Raw genomic sequence first — 21,389 nt, forward strand, 5'->3', positions numbered from 1 at the left:
GCATCGGGTTTTTCTGAGCGCGTGACCAAAACACTGCCGAGAGAGAGAGAGAGTGCCGCGTCTCTCTGCCCGAGCGGACTCTCTCCGTCCGTCGGTGTGTGTACGAAGGAGTTTCCACATCATCATCATCAACATAAATGCGACGTCGGGTCTGGCCTGGTCTGCCCTAGTGGCAAGTGCATTCTCCGCCTGCGTTCAGTTCTGTTTCTGTTTCGAGTCCGTGCAGTCGTAGCCCTGTCGAGCCGGAGTGCCGAGTGCAGTTTTGCCTTAGATAAAAAATAGAAAATATAATCCAAAATAGGGAAAGAGGGAAAATTAAATAGCAACAAATAATCCTCGTAGTCTAGCTCCAAGCGTATCTGCAGCTGCATCTGCATTTGCATCTGTGTCCGTATTCGTGTGTACAAACGGGGCAAGATTAATCCCCACAGCCAGTGCCAGTGCCAGTGCCCCCATCAACATCTCTCCGTCGCCATCGTCGCAGCATAGATACCTACATTTCGGTGGGTGGGAGCGCAGAGGGGAGCGAGAGCTGGAAAAGTGAAAACGTGAAAACGTGAAAAAGCATTGCAGTAGTCTCAGTCCGAGTACACGGAGAACGGAACCATGTCGACGCTTCCCTTTCTACTGAGCGTCGCCGACGAGCTGGACAACATCCACACACAGTCGTACTTGGACGACTTTGGCCTGGGATTCCATCCGCATCGCCAGTACTATCGCTCCCCGACCATCCAGCTCTCGCTGCCGGCCAGCGCGGAGTGGACAGGACGCAGCGGCAGCTGGGACCAGGGCAGGCACAATCGCTACAGGAGCTACAAGTTCTACGACGATTCCCAGAACAACCTCGAGGAGGAGGAGCAGCCCGAGGAGGAGGCCTACCACGAGCATCACGAGCACCAGGAACTGCCAGAGAGCGTACAGCTCCATGCAGACAGCTCCTCTTCCGCTTTGGCCAGCAAGGGGACAGCAGCAGCAGCAGCAGCTGCTGACAGCCAGTCAGTGTCAGGCGGCACCTGCCAGGAAGGGCTTGGGCATGGTCGTCTCCAAGTCCCACGATGTGGGAGTGGGCGGCCTGGGGCTCAACCTGAAGGCGGGCGAGGAGGAAGACGACGAGAACATCGACCGCACCGTTCGCATGTACAACCTGTCCAAGAAGTGCTGCAAGAACTACTACCGGCACGCCCTGGAGACCGGGCCGGGGGCCAGCGGGCAGCGGATCAAGTGCAGCAACCTGCGTTCGGAGAGCAACCAGTCCAGCTCCAGCTCGGAGGAGAGCCTGCGCAAGATGCCCTCGCCCATAGAGTTCCTCACGTGCTTCCTGGTCAAGAAGTCCCGGACCCCCAAGTGCGGACACTCTGGGCACTCGGCGTGCACCGGCCAGCAGTTGAAGAAAACATAGAACGCGGCCCGGCTGCTGCCCGCTCCCCTGCTCTCTGCCAGAACGTCGACTCTGACATCATCGACCAGTATGACCATGGGCACGGGCACGGGCACGGGCACCGGCACAAGCAGTGGCCTCGGCATGGGCAGTGGCACGGGAACTGGCTCTGTCTCTGGCTCTGGCTCTGCCTCGGGCACAGCCACGACGGCGACGAAGCGGCGTAGCCAGTGCTTTTGAATGTGGGCCGGAGTCGGTGTCGTGTGTGGCCAGGCCTGGAGCTGGTTGCAGCGTTGCGGGGAGTTGCCCAACTCGGAGCCCACATCGCTGCCAATCACGCGTCTGGGCAGGATCGGCTACTAGGTGCGGCCAGGGTCTGCCAGGCCCACAACCAACCGACTCGAGGCTTAAAGCTAAAGGGAATTTTAATTGGTTTTTATGGGGGAGGCTTTTGGGGCTGGCATGGGGGGGCAGGGGCAAGGGCAAAGGGTTTCTCGGAGAGTAGAATTGATTAATTAGCCGAAGCCCTTTCCCCTTCGTTGAGAGGGCAGCCCCAGGGCCAGCGACATCGCAAGCAAATGCAGGCCAAAAGCAAGTCGAAGCTTACAGCAAAAGAAATCAACTCCAAAACTTGTACGATTTTATACATAATTATTACATATGATTTGTATTAAATATTAAATGTAGGCGTAAGCGAAACAGGCAAAGAGGTAAAAATATCAAAATCAACACCGATCAACTTTTGCAAACCGAGACACAGACACAATTTGTAAAGCCAGATCTAGATTTATACTTACGACTAGCAGGGAGAAACGACACGAAACGAAACGAAACAAACAAACAAACAATTTGTTAAGCAAACATTTTTATACGGATTTTTTTATACAAAGCAGAAGAGATATAACTTATATACGGATATTACAAGAACACACACAAAGGCGAAGGCAGAGCTAGGAGACCCGTTTTGATTGCACATTGGAGAAGCCAAACGAAACGAGACGAGGGGGATTTTTGTTCTTCCTTTTTGATTCCCTAAATATTCCCCTGAAGTTGTTGTGTGCATTTGTTTAGGTAGGGTTTAGTTCAGCTTTAAGTTTTGTACAATTTTATACGAGCTGTTTGTTGGCTTTTGAAAGCAGAAAATAAAAGTTGGTCTGCTCTAGCACACACAAACACACACACACGCACACGCACACAGACTCACAAATACCAACACCAATGCAAGGGCAGTGTTTCACAGAAGCATTCAGGAGAAAAGTTAGTTTTTCTCTCAATATTTTCCAGTGAAATGAAAATAAAACACACACAAAACAGAAAATGTTGCAGCAAAGCTTGGGAAACTTTTCCACAATGTCGGAGAGTGTTTGAGGCTAAAGCTAGGGTAGGGGGAGGGGTTTCAGATCGGGGGAGGTTCCACGAAAAGTGAAACATTTTTCAATTTTTTTTTTTTTTTTGGTGAAGGGCGGGGTGGTGGGGCAGCTGCATTGTAAACAAGTCAATGGCAAACTGCAACTAAGGACAGAGGACAAAGGACCTTGGTCCCAATTTCAAATTAGTGAATGGGGAAAACACCCAGAGGGGAAGGAAGTTGGAAGTTTTTTGAGCGAAATGTTTTTTGGGGAAAACTTTGTTAGTGCTTGAGGCTGGGGAGAGGAAAGTGCTGGAGCACAGATATCAGATATACCAGATATATATAGAATACAAACATATTTATAGTTTTGTAGCCAGATATTCTCTCGAAACAAGAAAACAAGAAACAAATATTTGCGTGTTCTAAGTATATTCTAAATGTTGCAAGAATAAGCATAAAATAAATGTATTTCCCATGCGTACGAGTACGAGTTACGAGTATCTACAACTAACCGAAAAGAATGTATATTAGCGTCACCCTGTTGCACCCACATTATTATGTGCTGCGAAAGTATCTATGTATATCGCCAGACATAAACTCAAAGTCTACACCACTCTCATAGCTTTACCACAGAACACAGAAGAACCCAGATCGACGTAGTACTTAACCCAAAAACGATGAATTAAAGCCCCAAGCCGAAAAGTATTCGACAATTCGCCAATTCGACAAACAAATGTTAATGGAAATTACTTAGCTGTAGCGTTTCCCAGTGGCTCTTGAACACACACTTTTATCTACATACATAGAGAGGCAAATACACTTGAACAATCCCACATCGACATAGCTGGAAATACTAACCCCAAAGTAGATGTTTAGATGTTCCGTTCCATGGCATATGCAGCATAGCATCGCGTACTTTATAGACTAGACGGAGAAATCACTCACTCGACGCATATCACTCCAATACAATAGATTTCAGCTAAATCGTATTCAACTTGAGATTCAATAAATAAAGTATCTACAAAACGGAAAACGAAAGAGTCTCGCCTTGGTGGGAGGGGTGACACTTGGCCCTCGAGGAAGTGTCCCAATATCAGCCTTGCAACCAGAGGCCTACTAACCTTCAGTTGGCAGAGTATCTGCCATATGGTAAAACACAATCAAGGCAAACTCCTTCCTTCTGCACCCCAGCCTTGGCAGACAGACACAAAGACAGAGAACTGAGGACTGGGGACCGACGACAAGGGTATTACGCGTCCTTCACACATAACTTTGTCGCTGGCATTAATATCAGCTTACACCCGGAGCTGGCCAAATGCATTTCAATATTTTCAAGTGCAAGGCGAAGTGTGCTCCTCGTTAAATGCCTGAGCTGCTGACCTTTGTCTCTCTGTGTGTGTGTGACTCATAAGCGAAACACGACGCGGAGAATGTGCACGCCGGGAGTGTCCTTAAGCGGTGCGCATCTTGTCCAAGGATGTGTCGTCAGAGCTTCTACATTTTCGGAATTTCAAATTAGCTGCAGTCAAATCGGAAGATGGACAGAGAAGGAAGGAAGGAGCCCTGCTACAGCCCTGTGCACTTTCCATTTCTGTGTTTGGCCAGCACTTTGTCTGCTGTTGGGTTCAATAGCACAAAACAAAACAAAAATAGACTAATAGGCCGAGCCACCACGAGCTCTCCTTGCTTGCCCCATGCCCCATGCCCCGTGCCACTCGTGCAAATATAGTTCTCATTCGTATGCAAACAAGTGCAGCGTCAGAGCGTCAGAAAGCCTTCGGGGCGTGTCTGTGGGGCCAGAGTTGTGGACTGGCTTCGAATTTCTTGTCTGTTTCTCCGCCGAAGGTTGCCCTACGGGTACGATTTGTATCTCGAAGGGAACCTAGACTGTAGAGGGGTCTAGAGCCATGCCCTGTGGCTGTATCTTTGATGAATATATAGGTGAAGGATGTGGGTGCTGCATTCGAAAGTGGGACTGCCCGACTGTATCGCTATGTCCCCCAATCTGTTGCTCCGTCTCAGAAAGAGCATCTCAAGTATAACTTTCTCTCAGTTGCTGCCACATTCTGTGGGCTCCTTCGTGCGCTTTCATTGGGGCAACGCTGAGACTTTGTTGCTGCTGGCCTTACAACTATTATTGTGGCTGTCTTTTGGGTGCTCCTCCTCGTTGCCATTGCCGTTGCCGTTGCAGTATTCACTTCGCATGGCCAATTACAGTTTCAAGTTTCCTTCGGTCTGGATCTTCTCATCCTCTTCGACCGCTTCCTTCCCTGACCTCTTCGCCCTGACCTGTCTCCCGTCCCATTTCGTGCCGTCTTCGACTTGAAATTTTACTTTCGTTTTACTGTTGGGTTTCTTTGTACTTTTGTGGAGCTGGCGCTGGCGTCGCATTGCAGTGGCAGCTTCGTGAGGGCGCTTGCACCTGCCACAAGAACTAGGACTGTTCTTGTTCTTGTTGTTGCCCATTTGTGGCTCGTTCTAGTGTCATATATTCTTACACTCGACTGAACTCCGCACCCGCACCCGCACCCGCACCACCCCGAGCGAGCGACTTCATTGGCAACTCGTGACGCTCGTGGCCCACTCTCTGGGTCCCTCCTCCTCCTCCTCATACTCTTCCCTCCCAGCTTATTGATTTCCCTCGCTTAATTAGTTTTGCTATTTTGTCCGCCATCCAAGTATCCGTGTGTGTACGTGTGTACGTGATACCTGATACGTATTACGCATATGCATGTCTCCTTGCCTGCTTCCTGCCAGGGCATACTTTCAGGCTGCAGACCAAAAGAGACGTACAGTCGCCTCCCTCCCTCGCTCGCATGTTTCATTAATTGTTGTTGTTTTTGCCAAGCAAATTGGAATATTTATTGTTGAGCATTTGACCCATTAGCTCCAACGAGTGGGCCGAGGGGCTTAGGTCTGCGACAATTTCATCAGTTTTCTTTTTCAACAAAATTCTAAATTATGATTTAGGTAAATTCTGTTTGGTTCTCTGGCGGCGTGGAAGGGATTGGGGGGAAACTGTTGCGCTAATCAGACAAATGGTCCAAGCTGTTTCTGAGGTAAGTTCGTGCCGCAGAAGCTGGCAGACTGCCATCCCCCCATGGGATGACAAATTTTGTGGCAAGCCATAAACCACTCGTACAGCAGTGGAGGGGAAGCAGCGAGACCAGAACAATGTCTGCTTTCGATTGAATTCCCTAGGGGAACGGGAGCACGGGGCAAAGGCCGGGCTAGGTGCCATGGGTGGGTGGTTGATTTTATCCGAGATGCTAATGAGATCTACGATTATAGAAAGTCATTTGTTAGATAATTACTGGATCAGGTCTAAAGAAAGTTGGGCACAACCCACACACTCCTCCTCCTGCTGCTTAGGTGTGGCTACACCCTTGGGAATCCGAGGGTATGCGAGTGTGCGGTGGATTTTCATTTGATTTTGCCATAAAATCAAACAAATTAGTCGATTGCTTTGTTTTGCCTTTAATTACAAATGAATTGTTGCTGTGCAGCTGCGGCACTGCGATTGATTTCCAAACGAGATTTTCCCCCCACTCCCACCGCTCTCCCACCTCGCACCTCTTCGCTCTCTCTCTTTCACCCATCACACTGTGCTACATGTTATTGGGTTTTGTATACTCTCCTATTTTGTTCTCTTTTCTGTTGGGTTTAGTGGGACTAAAAATATATAAATTATATTTTTGATTATTTTTCCAATGAAGCTGAAGAAGTTTGAACGGGGCCCTAAATAGGTGTGTCGGGCCATATAAACATCTCTTCTATAATTTATATTCATTTCTTTTTTTAGTGTGAGTGGGTGGGGTGGGGGGCGGAACAACATCTCGCCATTTTGCCAGCCGAACACTCTAATTTCCAAAGTGCTGAGAGATGTGCCCATAATTTATGGTATTACTCTACCTACTCGGATGTGTGATGCTATTCGTCTGTCCAGCACTGTTCCTGCTGCCTAAGCGGACTAGGCTTCATCAGATATACTTACTTTACCCATTGAACTTGTTAGATATGGCTCTCTCCATACCTACACATAGCCATACCTGCAGCGTCGAATGGCATCTAAATTGCTGTGAGGCTTGGTATAACCATTATCAAAATCGAATCCAACAACAGTCAGAAATGGTAGCCGAATCATTTGATACCCTCATGCCATCTCAGGGGCTTCGACGAGTAGCTACTATCAGCGAAATACATTGAGTACCCCCGAAACCCGCAAGCGGATAATTACAATTGCAATCTGGGTGGGCCAACGCCAGCCCCAGCCCCAATCCCAATACCAATCCCAATCCCATCGATGATTGTGCTTTGTTATGGGAGCACGGGTTCTATGTAACGAGGGGCGGGGTGCCCAGGGGCAGGTTAGGCCCATAAATGTTATGTAGATGTCGCGGCGCCAATTGTTGTTGTCTCTCATGTTGTGTTGTAGTTGTCGCTTTGGCTAATCTCCCCTTCCCTTCCCTTCCCTTTCCTCCTGCAACATTGGACCATCGAAAATTGTACAAATTGCCTTTTTGTCATGACTACCGCAGCAGCCCCTCAGCCTCAGCCACTCCCACACAGTGGCCCCCTCCCCTGTTGTATCTGTGTATCTATGGATCTATGTATCTATGGATTGTGTATCTGTAATCCATGTCTCTGTTAGCTTTGTCTGCCTGTCCGTCTGTCTGTTTATCTGTTTCTGTATCTGTATCTGTTTGATTTATATCTTCTAGCGGCTTCAAATGCACAACAACAAAGTCATAGCCAAATTTGGTCAAAAAGTGAAAAGAATTATGCGCTGTTTGGATTTCCGCCAAAGAAATGTCCCCATCCCCATCCCATCCCATTTTATTTTGTTTTATTTTTTTCAATTTAGCTTTAGATACATTTGTATCTAAGCAAGCGGAAATGCTGCGTAATTAAGTTGAAAAAGCTGAGCGATCTTTTTCGACTATTTCGATCGGGTTTTGAATTTCTGTTCGCTTTTTGGCATGGTTTTGCTTTAAGGCGCTGCCGATATGGGAGAATGGGTTTTGGATGGCTCCACCAAAGAGAGAAAGAAAGAGAGGTAGATGGGCCTGGGCCTGGGGCTGGGGCTGGAGGAGAGCTGGGAAGGTCAGGTTTTGCGGTGGCGGAAGTAGAGTTAATATGAGAGGGAAAGTTGTGGAAAGATGGATGAGTAAAAGATGATTTAAGAGGTCGATTTGTGGAGGGATACAGAGTCGAAAGTATTCAAAAGTTATTTATTTGGGAACAAGCTCTGATTTGCACTTTGATTTCAATCATATTGCATTGTCAATCTGCTCTTATCAGCTCTCTACCCTTCAGAAAACCTTCTCTGCTCCATCTTTTCCTCCACTGCGGAAGTGGCTCCACAATGGCAAATAAAACGAACCACCCAATCACTCCAAGGAAATGCCATTCAGATCTCGTTGCATGGCCATAGAAGTTTTCGGCCCACAGAGCCACCGCCAGCCAGCCCCCTTTCGGAACAGAACAGAAAATCATTTCTCAAGATAAACAATCGAAAACATCACCCGAGACCCCGAGACCCCGATACCCCGATACCCCACACCCAACATACTGCTGCTGCTGCCTGGTTTTTACGTCACAACTGTCATTGGCTGTGGCTGTCGGGTTTGAGTCTGAGTCTCAGCCGATCGGTGCTGGGGCGCTGAGCCCACTTCCAAGCGCTGGGGCGTAGCACTATAAAAGCGGCAGCTTCTGTCGGTTGCAAGTTTAATGTGCTCTGAGCAAGAATCGCGAGTGGACGTTACAGAAGAGAACGCGTCGAAGTCGAACGATAAAAGTGAAAAGTCGTAGTCGATCGCTGCACTGCTGCGTCCTGAGAAGACCCCTCAAAACACACAAACACAAACACCTATAAGATAAGTGAGATGGCTCTGGTTCCGGCTACGAACAACACGGATTGGGATTACTGGGATTATCGCCGTCGCTTGTGGCGCGATTGGGACATCAACGACTGGGATCTGCCCTACTGGAAGCGCTCGCTGTCGCGCGTGGGCTCCGCGCCCGACCTCAGCAGGGTGATCGTGGGCAAGGACGGGTTCGAGGCCAACGTGGATGTGCACCAGTTCAAGCCGTACGAGATCACAGTGAAGACCACCGGGGACACGGTGGTGGTGGAGGCCAAGCACGAGAAGCGTCGCGACGGCGACACCTTCGTGGGCCGCCACATTGTCAAGCGATTTGTGCTGCCCCGCGGCTACTACCCCAACGACGTCCGCTCCGAGCTGTCCTCCGATGGCATCCTCACCGTCCGCTGTCCGCCGTACCTCAGCAACGAGCGAAGTGTCTACGTTCGTCAAGTCGGTCCCTCATATCTAAGCATCAAGAACTAACCCCGGGCAGAGGCTTTCTGTGTGTTTTGTTTTTAGTTTCTGTAAAAGACAGACAAATTAATGCACCCGACACGACCGGACTGCCCGGAATTTCAGAGATTTATTCTAGAATGAATTTCTAGAGTCTCCTAATTCTAAGTAAACCAAATCCAAAAGAACAATGATTGGACGCTTTTTGTTATTAACAAGGAAACATTTAATTTGTTTAGTTAAATAAAATAAAGGTTAATTTATTAATAATTAATTAATGAAACACAGTGGCAGCAGTCTTATTGGGGAACGGGGCCCAGCGGATGTCCCCATGCTCGTACAAGGCCCGAAACAATGGGACGCTGCCGAGGAAAATGTCAACATAAATCCGACTCAAAGCCCAGACAAAACAACAGTCGCTGTCCAGACAAAACTATATACTAGATAGAGACGTACGTACGTTCGTGTATGTGCATACCACGCCCTTGGGCAATTTCCGCAAACGCCATCTAAGGTTAAGTTAAAATGTAAATGGCTCCATAAGCAGCGACAGCGGCGAGAACCGCCTCGAGAGCATAAACCTACACAGAGAAAACGCACAGAAATCGCATGGAAAACTAATCTAGAGCCGAGTACACATATATATCTGTATATCTATAGCATTTGACCATACAAAGTGTGCGAGCGTGGAACAAATTCGCACGCCCACAAATGGTTTTCGCTAAGCGATTTTCTAGCGTTTTAAAACGCGTGCGATTACTAATCAGCGAGCGGCTGAAAACGCGCCAAGGGAAATGAATGAAGAGCACGGAATTTAGGATGCAACTTTGAACGTGTGGAATGCACAGCGACTTGAAACGCGTCCAATTGTCTGTCAATCCAATCGCATGGATCGAATTGGTCAATTATGTGCAGCCTTAAACCATTTTCAGTTGTTTGTTCGCCAAAACAATTTGTCAATCAAATTGTAAGCCATAAAACACCGAGGTCCGAGGTCTGGCCACACAATTGGAACTACTGTGGAGAAAAGATCGAGGGAGGGATGATGCGAAGGGGAAGAGGGACAGTGACTGCTCTCCACCCATATGGGAACGAATACGTTCGGGCTGTGAGCTACTTAACTATTTACTCGTTTATAGGTTCCATACGACTTGTTTATTCCACGGAATAACATGTTTGTTTGGCTGGCCAAATAAGTCGAAGAGTGCTGCACCTACGCGGTGCTACTTTCGTATTGTATTTAATTTTATTAAATTGAAAACAATTTACAATTGGCACCGACACGACTGAGCAGTCCAGAACGGTGCTGCGCGAGGCGAGGCGGTGCATTTGATGCGAGATGATTGAGTGCTTTATTTATGTAATGGAATGTCAACTAATTCCAATAATTTTCTGACAGCTGCTGAAGGATCTCGGCGATCAAGTTCAATGCAAAAGCGAGTGGCGAAGCATCTGGAAGAGAAGAGCAGAAGAGGGCCATCAATTCTCGTGGGCCTATGCTAATGATAATGATTCCTCCATGGGTAAAAATAGTTTCCTTCTCCCGAAGGGGGGACGACACTTGTGCGCTCTCGCACTAATTTGCTTTATGATAGTCATGAAATATCAGCGTCTATATATACAATATATACATATATATGTATCTATCTTTGGAGACAGGGAAATTCGGTGTGTTCCGTGTGCTTCCCTTCGAGAAAAGTTGGAATCTCTTTGGCTCTTCAGTCTTGCCCTGGCTCTGGTCGGAAACGGTGCGTTCTTATTTCCCCAACAAATCGGTTCTCGTCTCCTTTAATCAGTGGAAATACCTCTATATCTATACATATATTTATAGTAAATACGGAATAATCCTAATGAACTCTAATTGTACAAAAAAGTGGTGGAATCTCCTTGAGTTCCAGCAAATTTTGTTCCTATTTATACGAGTGTGTACCTACACAGATATATGGAAAGTGTTGAAAGTGTGCTATTTATAAGGCCGCCTTAATCTGAATGGCTTCTTTCCTCCATATATCTTAGCGTATATGTATGCATATATGTATCTACTTCCATTTCATCTCTTGTCCCATAAATATGCTCTGAAAGAAAAGAAAAGCAAAGCCTCGAAAAACGTGAAATTTATTAATGACTTCTTATTTATAAAAGAAAACCAAAGAAGCACAAACCCCGAGTGAGTGGAAAGGTGTGAAAACGGATCTATAAGGATCGTGTTCGTGTTCGTGTTCGTGTTCAAGGCGGCAATATGTGGGCGTTCAAATATGTTTTATGTGCCCTGACATGCGTTGCATTTGCTGCAGGTAAGTGTGGGCGGAAAGTTATGAGGCAGCTCACGGAGAAAGACAACTTTATGGGTTCAATATTCAGGAAGGAATTTTTCTATTAGAAAATGTCCCATAATCGTCATAGCGGAAGAATTCGTAGATCTTTTTTACTCAAAAATCTTTAAGAATATTAATTGTATTAATAAAATCACCATAAAATTTGCATTTAGATTTTCCTTTTTGTCAAGTGACATATGTACATATGTACGTCCCTTCAATCTATATCTACGTATACGTATGTTTACCCATAAAACTGAAGACAAAATTGGCTTTAAGAGCATTTTTTGGTAAGAGCTAATGGGCCGTAGATGTACGATTTTATGACATCTTTTGCTATAGAAGTGATCTGAGAAGAAAATGAGTCATTGCCAGCACGCGGGGCCCCCATTCGACTAACAAAATAGATCATTTAATTACCGGCCGGCATTCAGAAATGAGAGACATAAAAACTGATCGTAAATCACGAAAAGAAAATGTGGAAAAAGAAAATGTAGGAAAAACTATAGGGGACAATAAAAAGACTTTTGGCAAAGATTTGAGACGATTGTTTCGGTAGCGTTTTATGGCCCCATTCCATTATTATCCAGCTGTTTGACGGATTAACCCTCGTGTGTATTTTTTTTGGCTTTACAGCGGCACCTGAGGACTGTGAGGTGGCGCCATTGGTGAGGCATGCCACGGCAAAGATAGCGTTGAATGATGACACCATCACTGCCATCTACAACTGCAAGGCGGGCTTCGATCTGAGGGGATCGGCAGAGCTCATCTGTAACGCGGAGACAGACAAGTGGCAGGGAGAGCCTCCTACTTGTGTGAAGGGTAAGTTGATGTCGCTTTTGATGTCTAATTTTGAAGGAAACACATTCATTCACAGCTTCAGCAGTGTCGGAGCGCAAGAAGAGGGTTCTGGCCATACCGGAGGAGCCGAAAGTGCCCCTGCCTATGGCTGCGATACTGGACATGAGCTGCATCGAGGCAAAGGTCATGGCCCCCGAGATCAGCCACGGCCTCGTGGTCAAGTACGAGCGTCGCCGCAGGGGCGAGAAGATCTTCCTCGTGGCCTACTTTGCCTGCAATGAGAACTACGAGTTCGAGTCCCTGGAAAACTCAGCCATGTACTGCCACGAGAAGCAGTGGGTGGGTGAGCTGCCCACTTGCATTCCCCTGGTGGAGTACACCGATGCGGATCTCGAGGACGAGGACTACGATGAGTACGAGACCATCACTAATGGCGATGCCAACAACAACGATAACGAAAACGACAAGGACAACGACACAGAAGACTTTGGTGAAGGGGAGGCAAAGGTGACTGAGAGCGAACCGCCACCGCCACCTCCGCCGCCAGTGGAAGAGGAAGTCGTGGAGTCCGTGGAGGAGCTAACACTCACAGCAGATCCCGTCAAAGAACCACCTGTGGAGCTCCCAGTGGAAGCCGAGCCACAGCCAGAAGCGATCGATGAACCACAACCTGAGCCAGAAATTGTGGTGCGAGTCGATGAAGCGGAACCAGCTGAAACTCCCCTTGGTCCTGAAGTCAAGATTGCAGAAGTAGCCGTAGCCGAAGTCAGTGCTGTGGTTGAACCCACCAAAGATCCCTATGCCCCTCGATTCCTGGACGAGGACTGCGGCGAAGATCGCGGAGGCTGCGAGCACATATGCAGCCGCCTCTTGTATCCGGACGAGAATGAACCCGTCCTCAAGTGCAGTTGCCGTGAAGGCTACACCCTAGATCCCAGCGACTATGTCAGCTGTCTTGGTGGGCTATCCATTTCCTTGTACATTGAAGTCATTGTAAAAACCCTCTTCCCCCCTCCCCACAGATATCGATGAGTGCCAGGAGTCGAATGGCGGCTGTTCAGAGATCTGCAACAATCTGCCCGGAAGCTTCCAGTGCGCCTGCCAGCAGGGCTACCAAATAGATACCTCAACGGGAAAGACTTGCGTGGGTAAGCAAACAAATCGGATATTTCCATGCCCTTTCGTGGAGTACAAATGAATCAAATCAAATCAAATCCATTCCAGACATTGACGAGTGCGCCAAAGCGGAATTATCTGCCGACTGTCAAAATGGTTGCGAGAACTTGCCCGGATCATATCGCTGTGTGGTGCCATTGGTCACCCAGGAGGAGGCCGCCACTGCAGTGTCCGAGCCCACGGAGGAGGATAACGAGATCCCAGTGGAAGTGGAACCCAGCAGCCCCAAGGTGAAGTGCAACCCTGGGTTCCAGCTCTCGCCCGATGGCAGCGAGTGCCAGGACATTGACGAGTGCAAAATCGAGAACGGCGAGGAAGAGCCTCACCTCTGCCAGCAAGAGTGTCACAACGCCATCGGCTCCTATCGCTGCGGCTGCCATTCTGGCTACCATCTTCTAGAGGATCAGCAGAGCTGCGCCCTCGACGGTTGCGAGGACCTGGACAATCCCAAACTGAATCGCACTCGCTGTGCGCACGAGTGCGAGGACCTGCCCGATGGCCAGTACAAGTGCAAGTGCCCACAGGGCTACGATCTGGCCGAGGATCGGCACAGTTGCGTGGTGGCCGAGTCGCCCTGCACCACGGAGCACGGCCACGACAGCTGCCGTCCGGGCAGCTGTGTGCCCAGCGAGGACAACAGCAGCTTCAGCTGCCTCTGTCCCCCTGGCTACACGAGCGAGGTCTTCAGTTGCCAGGACATCGACGAGTGTGCGGAGGAAAGCCATCTGTGCAGCCACAGCTGTTTCAACACGGACGGTGGCTACCAGTGCCTGTGTCCTGTGGGTCTGACCCTCGTCGAGGAGTTCACGTGCGTGGCCGAGGATCTGTGCGAGGTCAACAACAATGGTTGCGAGCAGATCTGCCTCACGGCCCGAGGCGGGGCTTGCTCCTGTCGCGACGGCTTCCGCCTTGGCGCAGACGGCAAGAGCTGTCAGGACGTTGACGAGTGTCAGGTGGAGAACGGTGGCTGCCAGCAGGTGTGCCGCAATGTGCCAGGTTCGTATGGGTGCGAGTGCTCGCCCGGCTATGAGCTGCTCCGGCTGGAGGGTATGCGGGGCTACTGCTTCGACATTGACGAGTGCGCGAGGGAGACTCACGAGTGCCGTCAGGAAATGCTTTGCGAGAATCTCAATGGTTCCTACACCTGCCTCTGTCCAGCGGGCTATGCTCTGGGGTTGGACAATCACCTCATCGCATCCGAATCACCCGAATCATCATCCACATCATCGCCTAACGAATCTTCACCATCATCCAAATCATCTGAACCCTCACCGTGCCTGGACATTGACGAGTGCTCGTTGGGCAACGGCAACTGCTCGCACTTCTGCTTGAATCTGCCGGGCAGATTCCAGTGCGCCTGTCCCCTGGGGTATGCTCTCGCAGAGGACGGGCGCACCTGCCAGGACATCGACGAGTGTCTGCATAGCAATGGCCAGTGCACGCAGCTTTGCCTCAACCAGCCAGGCGGCTTTGCCTGCGCTTGCGAGTCCGGGTTCGAGATCACCCCGGATGGCTTTGGCTGCTTGGACATCGACGAGTGCTCGCAGGAGTACGGAAACTGTAGCGACATCTGCATTAATCTTCTAGGTGCCCATGCCTGCGCCTGCGAGCGTGGTTACGAGCTGTCCGCCGACGGCAAGAGCTGCCAGGACATAGACGAGTGCGTCGGACTCCTCTCGGGCGGCTGCACCCACGAGTGCATAAACAAGAATGGCAGCTTCGAGTGCGGCTGCCCCTTGGGCTACATCCTTGAGGAGGACAATCGCAGCTGTCGCCCCGCCCTGGTTGGCTGTCCCCCTGGCAGTCAGCAGACCTCCGATGGCTGCGAACCCATCAAATGCGGGCTGGGCCTCCTGCTCGGTGCCGATGGCAGCTGTGTGGACGTCGACGAGTGCCAGTTGAACAACGGCGGCTGTTCGCATCGTTGTGAGAACAGCCAGGGCTCCTTCCAGTGCGCCTGCCCAGCCGGCTACCAGCTGGACAGCGATCTCAGGACCTGCCAGGATGTGGACGAGTGTGCGCTGGACAAGGAGAGCTGTGTGGCTGGCAGCTGTGTCAATGAGCCTGGCGGCTTCCGGTGTGAGTGTGGCCTCGGCAAGAGGCTCTCCATCGATGGCAGGACCTGCCTGGATGTGTCTCAACCACCGAAGGCTTCGCCTATTCCCGAGCTACCCAAAGCAATTCCATTTCCGACGTTTCCCGAGCTACCCAAAGCTCGTCCAGACGAGCGACTGACACCTGCTCTTCCCGTGTCACCCAAAGCGAATCCATTTCCCACATTTCCCCCGCTGAACAAGGCGCCAAAGTATCCTTCTGCAGCTCCGGAAGCCCCAAGGTTACCTTCTTTTGTGTCAGTAAACACCAGACTTCCGCAGATCCCCCGGACTCCCTGGGTGAGCTCTTCCCAGCCACAACCACGGGATGCCTGTCCTCGCTTCCAGGCGCCGGTGAACGGCAAAGCTCGCTGCAATAAGTATCGCCACAAGCGCACCCAATTCTACAACAGCCGCTGCAGGGTCACCTGCAATCCCGGTTTCACCCTCCAAGGATCGGAGATCAGGAGCTGCGGATCCGCTGGTATTTGGGAGGGCCAGGAGAACAAGTGTGTGCGTAAGTATCAGATGGGCTGCAATCAAACAAAGAGTCAGTCCCTAATATCTCAACATCCTTGCAGCTCTTGTTCAGCGTCGTGTGCAGATATGTCCTGCCCTGAAACCGGCCGCCAATGGTTTCATCTCACCAGCCAGCTGTACGCAGGGTCCTTCCAGAATTGGGACCATCTGCCGCCTGCAGTGCAACTCTGGCTTTTTGCCCACTGGCCCTATGCTGGCCAATTGCATGGGCCTTCAGGGCTGGTCCTTCGGATCCCAACTCAACTGTCAGCCATTCGGCATGAGTTTGTTCAACAACAACCAGCTGCCCTGGATCCGATCGCAGTCTCTGCAGAATGTGCCCCCCGTACAGCAGGCAGCACCAAGAGCTCGACCCTACATCAAGTGTCCTGAGAATGTGGTCATCCTGCTGCATCGCGGGGAGGTCAAGGCTCACGTGACGCTGCAGAGGCCCCAGACGAATGTGGACTACCGATATGTGGCTGTGTCTCCCGCCTGGGCCAAGCAGCTGGAGGCTCACCTTCCTGCTGGTGTCCACAAGATTGCCTTCCGCGCTCAGCACCCACAGACGATGCAGAGTGCCGCCTGCCAGACGATCATCACCGTCAAGGCGGCGCCAACGACACAGTCGAATCTGTTCACATTTTCATCCGCTCCACTTGCGAGTCACTCAGGGTTCTCCAGAACTGCTGCATTTCCCACATTTTCCTCTCGGTCTTCAGCGCCTGCACCCGCACCCGCACCCGCACCGTTTCCCACATTTTCCAGGTCCTCTCAATTTGCCAGACTATCTGCACTTCCTGAACCATCGACACCATCTGCCCCCGTGTCCTACGCAAAACTAACGTCAGAGAATGCTGCTCCTGAGCGTACTGAGAGCTTCCGGGTGACCCTGGGCTCGGATACATCCAACTACTGCCCACCCTCGATCGAGGTTCATCTGAAGGAGAACCAGAATCTGCGATCGGTTGTCTGGGAGGAGCCCCGTTTCGAGGGCAAACTGTTGAAGATCTTCAAGTCCCATGTAAGTACTCGAATCGATACTCAAACTGAATATAAATATATCATTCGAACGATTTACTTGCAGTTCCCTGGAGCCTTGTTTAGGCTGGGCGATCATGCCATCAAATACGAGGCAACCACCACCGATGGTGTGACCCTGAGCTGTAGATTCCACATTCATGTGAAGGGTAAGAGAACGAAGTAAGTTCATTGTGGAACCATCCTTATATAGAAGCTATATTTTGCAGCTGCCAAGCCCGCACCTGCACCTGCACAGCCAGAGATAGCCTTTCCCGAGTCCGAGTCGGCGCCAGCCCAACTTAGGGAGAAGCCAGCCTCCAGCAGCAGTCTGTTCGATGGCCACGAGTCCTATGTGGTCTGTCCCGATAAAGAGCCCGTTCGAGTGACGGCCCACCAATCCGTAAGTGTGCCAAAGCCACAGCCAGTAATATAAGCGTAACAGCGAAGGTTTTTGATCTGTCTCTGTATCTGTATCTCATTTGCATCTCGATTTTGTTGTTGCTTTGTAGGTCAACCTGCCCGTGGGCTGCACTCTGAAGAACGTGCGCCCGCAAACGAGTCCCCAGACGCAAGTGAAACGCGGCACCCTCACCTCGCTCTGGCATCGATTCAACACAAATTTCTAGAGCCCACTAGCTAGGGTATAAACTGTCTTCTCATTGGAGTCGAAAGGCAATCGAGAAGAGTGGGAGGAACACCAATGGAGGCGCCATTTATGCAAATACTTTTGTAAATCTTTTTTAATGCTTAATTTAAATAAATAAATATTTTAAATGTAATATTCGTTGTCATTGTATTGTGTTTGTTGTTGAAATTCTTGCAGATAGGTGGAAACGTTGATGGGCTGCTTGTTTTTGGGTCTTGTAAACTCTTTCAAATATTGCATCATATTCGGATCGGATTGGGGTTTAATCTGTGGTGTGTGAGGCATTCCCCAACTGAAGTGAACTCTCAACTTGTACTGTAGGCAATGCGATCCACAAACAATTATAATAGGCTTATCTGATCCGAAAGCTATTAAGAAAGGGTTCCACAAATAAGATTAAGAAAAGCGTGCTATGTGAATGTTAGACGACCGCTTTAAATGATTCTACCTGTTATTCCTTATTGCTACTATATTTGTGGAATGTATTTGTGGAACAACAGATATAGCGCGTGCCGGGCCCCCACCTCCACCTTCACAGCCACAACCACAGCCACATCCACATCCAATTTGTTATTCACTACAAAATAATTGCCTCGAAATGCCGTTGAACTTGTTTGGTTAGAACCTGTCATGTCTCATTATGAAACCATTTCAGATTATTCAGTTTTATTTTCATTCGTTGTGCGAAAACAAAACTTAGAAACTAGCCGAAATTCCAGTCATAATCTGTTCTTATTCTGGACAGCCCCCCAGCAGAGCAATCAAATCGCCTTAGGAATATTTCTATATGGTATACTCGAATCGTAGAACTGTAGTCGGAAAGACAGAACCATTTAACATCTGACCCCTGGCATGAGATGTTAGACGGTTTGGCCTATCTACCGCAGGCACTGATAACCCCATAGCCATAGCCCACTGGCCACAGACCACAGTTAGCGCTGAGATTGGGCCGCATGTGGATGCTGTTCCAAGATCGTTCACTCGCCCGATTGATCGCATTATTATTGACTGGTTTCCACTCGGTCGGCAGTGTCGTTGTCGTTTTCGTTTCACTTCACCACGAGATTAGCTATGGAACCCGTGTGGCTTGGGGCATAGCAAAAAAAGTCTATTTAAGCGCGTGATTAACCGAGAAATTAAATCAGTCTTAAATCGTGTGCTGAGCGGTGCGTTCGCCAGTTCTTTCGGTTCTTGTTCCCCCATCTCGCAGTGAAGACAAAAGAGAAGAAACGCTTGAAAATGTACCAGCGTCAGGTCTCCTTTGATAAGGTTCGTTCCTGTACATCATACGTACATGCATACATAATCGTACGTATGTACATGTGTATGTACGTATGACTATAGAAAGTGCTACGCTGAATAACAATAATAATAATAGCAATAACAATAACAAGTTTATATTATTGTGTACCCGATTCGAACTTTTGCTAACCTTGAAAGGAAACACAAATAATATTCGAAATGCTCGTATTATTCCAATAAAAACAAAGTTTTACGGATAAGTATACGTGCAGCCAAGAAAGCGGATCTATAATCAATTCGAGCTTCCATGAAATTGGGTTAAATCTACAGATTGCAAGACAAAGGAATACTTATAGAACAGAATACTGAGAGTGTTTTGTTCTCTGGAGTAATCAAAAATAACTACCATAGAAACAAGACATCCTCAATGGAATATTTATGAGAAACTAGATCTAAGCATCTTGTGCCTTGTGGCAGAACAACCTTCCCAGTGCCCCAGCAAGTTCTAGGTGAAGCCCAGGGCTGTATGCACTGAATGGCAATGCGGTCAGACCTAAACCTTCGAGATGCATATAGATGCATAGGTACACGAACTAATTGCAATGATGCAACAGTCTGTGGCAAGACGTACGGCTTGGCCCTGGCTAACCTTTGAAATTCGATCCTCGCTCTAAGCACGTCAATTGTATCGGCTTACAATGGTTTGTGATTGATCATGGGTGGTGTGGGATGAGGGACGAGAGGATTGCCCAGATTGATGCACCAGTCTGGGGGTCACATTTTGTGTCAATAAATGGCTGGGACTGTTTTCCCAAGCGATAACAAAGTGGCGTGGCTAATCAAAGTTTTCCCTCATCCAACAGCCAACGCGCATTGAGGATTCGGCGTATATTGCCGAGGGTGTGGATATTCAGGAGGCCAGGAATACCTGTCTGCTGTTCTCGCCGAAGGACTCGTCGCTGTCCAGCGGTGCCCTGGCCAATATCTTGGCCATCTTCAAGAAGCACGACATCAATCTGGTGCACATTGAGTCCCGCTCCTCGCTACGCGTCCCCGGCTATGAGTTCTTCGTGGAGTGCGACGGCAAGTCAGGGGCTCTGGGCAGGGCCATTGCCGATGTGAAGGACCAGTGCAGCTACTTCAATATCATTTCTCGAGACTACAAGGACAATGCCACGGCTGTGCCCTGGTTTCCACGGCGTATACGCGATCTAGATCGCTTTGCCAATCAGATTCTCAGCTACGGCGCCGAGCTGGACTCCGATCATCCCGGATTTACCGATCCGGAGTACCGCAAGCGCCGCAAGTACTTTGCGGACATTGCCTACAACTACAAGCACGGCGAGACCCTGCCCCACGTGGAGTACTCCAAGGAGGAGACCGAGACCTGGGCCATTATCTTCCGCAATCTGACGAAGCTCTACAAGACGCACGCCTGCCGGGAGTACAATCATGTCTTCCCCCTGCTGGTGGACAATTGTGGCTTCAGGGAGGACAATATCCCACAGCTGGAGGATGTCTCCAACTTTTTGAGGGGTAAGTTACCACAGACACACGGTCCTAGGGCAAGCTTCTACAATTTGTTGCTCCATTACCGCAGACTGCACTGGCTTCACCCTTCGTCCCGTGGCTGGTCTGCTCAGCTCCCGCGATTTTCTCGCCGGCTTGGCCTTCCGCGTCTTCCACTCCACTCAGTACATTCGGCATCCCAGCAAGCCCATGTACACCCCCGAGCCCGATGTCTGCCACGAGCTGTTGGGGCATGTGCCCCTCTTTGCCGATCCTGCTTTTGCTCAGTTCAGTCAGGAGATTGGCCTGGCTTCCCTGGGAGCCCCAGACGATTACATTGAGAAGCTCTCAACGGTAGGGTATACTCTAAATGCCCGAAAAGTCCCTGTTTAATCATCTCTTGTGCCTGTTAGATCTTCTGGTTCACTGTGGAGTATGGTCTGTGCCGTCAGGAGGGTGAGCTGAAGGCCTTCGGCGCTGGTCTGCTCTCCTCCTACGGCGAGCTGGAGTACTGCCTCACGGAGAAGCCCATGCTGAAGGACTTTGAGCCAGAGGTGACTGGTGTTACCAAGTATCCCATCACACAGTTCCAGCCCCTCTACTATGTGGCCGACAGCTTCGAGAGTGCCAAGGAGAAGACCATGTAAGTCGAACACTTCCCTTCTAAAAATCGTTTACATCTTTAATTGGTTTTGGCTTGTGGTTTTTAGTAAATTCGCCAACTCGATTCCACGTCCGTTTGGTGTCCGCTACAACGCCTACACGCAGAGTGTCGAAGTGCTGGACTCGAAGCACCAGATATCGAATCTGATGAACACCATCAGCTCCGAGTTCCAGATTCTTCAGAATGCCGTTGACAAGCTACGTGTCTGAAGGAGAGCTCATTTCACATCTACTTTTTTACCTACGCCCTTCTCCATAGATCTTTAGGAATGTTTTCTGTATTTGTACATGCTAAATAAATAATTACCAAAATTGTATACATTTTTCTGTTCATTTCACATCGTAACATATTT

The 21,389-nt window shown here is 49.4% G+C and overlaps 4 protein-coding genes across 7 annotated transcripts; all 4 read left to right on the plus strand.

The window, feature by feature from the left end:
* Positions 1-216: 216 nt before the first annotated feature.
* On the plus strand, positions 217-1,618 carry LOC117893702. The gene is given in 2 exon segments (XM_034800390.1): positions 217-945; positions 977-1,618. Coding segments are annotated over 2 exon segments (981 nt in total). The 5' UTR covers positions 217-606.
* Positions 1,619-8,448: 6,830 nt separating this feature from the next.
* Positions 8,449-9,240, plus strand: LOC117894143 (heat shock protein 27). The gene has a single exon (XM_034801037.1). It carries the CDS (start codon positions 8,615-8,617, stop codon positions 9,077-9,079), a length of 465 nt encoding a protein of 154 aa, XP_034656928.1. The 5' UTR covers positions 8,449-8,614; the 3' UTR covers positions 9,080-9,240.
* Positions 9,241-10,712: 1,472 nt separating this feature from the next.
* Positions 10,713-17,719, plus strand: LOC117894121. Of its 4 annotated transcripts, none has more exons than XM_034801005.1 (11): positions 10,713-10,797; positions 11,192-11,343; positions 12,001-12,186; positions 12,242-12,607; positions 12,641-13,123; positions 13,188-13,313; positions 13,390-15,951; positions 16,016-16,977; positions 17,041-17,143; positions 17,204-17,376; positions 17,486-17,719. In XM_034801005.1, exons 2-11 carry the CDS (start codon positions 11,289-11,291, stop codon positions 17,600-17,602), a joined length of 5,133 nt encoding a protein of 1,710 aa, XP_034656896.1. In that variant the 5' UTR covers positions 10,713-10,797; positions 11,192-11,288; the 3' UTR covers positions 17,603-17,719. The 4 variants fall into 4 exon arrangements, with proteins under 4 accessions (XP_034656896.1, XP_034656894.1, XP_034656897.1 ...); XM_034801006.1 differs by having other exon boundaries at positions 10,715-10,797; positions 12,242-13,123; positions 13,390-14,337; positions 14,929-15,951; positions 17,486-17,717; XM_034801003.1 differs by having other exon boundaries at positions 12,242-13,123.
* A 1,036-nt stretch (positions 17,720-18,755) lies between these two features.
* LOC117894133 (protein henna) lies at positions 18,756-21,353 on the plus strand. The gene is made up of 5 exons (XM_034801027.1): positions 18,756-18,891; positions 19,728-20,400; positions 20,465-20,727; positions 20,787-21,016; positions 21,084-21,353. Exons 1-5 carry the CDS (start codon positions 18,862-18,864, stop codon positions 21,244-21,246), a joined length of 1,359 nt encoding a protein of 452 aa, XP_034656918.1. The 5' UTR covers positions 18,756-18,861; the 3' UTR covers positions 21,247-21,353.
* The last annotated feature ends 36 nt before the right edge of the window (positions 21,354-21,389 follow it).

Source organism: Drosophila subobscura, chromosome J, assembly GCF_008121235.1.
Source record: "Drosophila subobscura isolate 14011-0131.10 chromosome J, UCBerk_Dsub_1.0, whole genome shotgun sequence".
Classification (NCBI taxonomy): domain Eukaryota; kingdom Metazoa; phylum Arthropoda; class Insecta; order Diptera; family Drosophilidae; genus Drosophila; species Drosophila subobscura.

Excerpts from the sequence above, each read along its gene's own strand:
- LOC117894133 (XM_034801027.1), top strand. The coding sequence starts at position 18,862 with ATGTACCAGCGTCAGGTCTCCTTTGATAAG. Across the intron at positions 20,728-20,786 it reads ACATTGAGAAGCTCTCAACG|ATCTTCTGGTTCACTGTGGA; the intron begins GTAGGGTATACT and ends TGTGCCTGTTAG. Across the intron at positions 21,017-21,083 it reads AGTGCCAAGGAGAAGACCAT|TAAATTCGCCAACTCGATTC; the intron begins GTAAGTCGAACA and ends TGTGGTTTTTAG.
- LOC117894121 (XM_034801003.1), top strand. The coding sequence starts at position 11,289 with ATGTGGGCGTTCAAATATGTTTTATGTGCCCTGACATGCGTTGCATTT. Across the intron at positions 12,187-12,241 it reads GCCTCCTACTTGTGTGAAGG|CTTCAGCAGTGTCGGAGCGC; the intron begins GTAAGTTGATGT and ends ATTCATTCACAG. Across the intron at positions 16,978-17,040 it reads TGAAGATCTTCAAGTCCCAT|TTCCCTGGAGCCTTGTTTAG; the intron begins GTAAGTACTCGA and ends ATTTACTTGCAG.
- LOC117894143 (XM_034801037.1), top strand. The coding sequence starts at position 8,615 with ATGGCTCTGGTTCCGGCTACGAACAACACGGATTGGGATTACTGGGAT.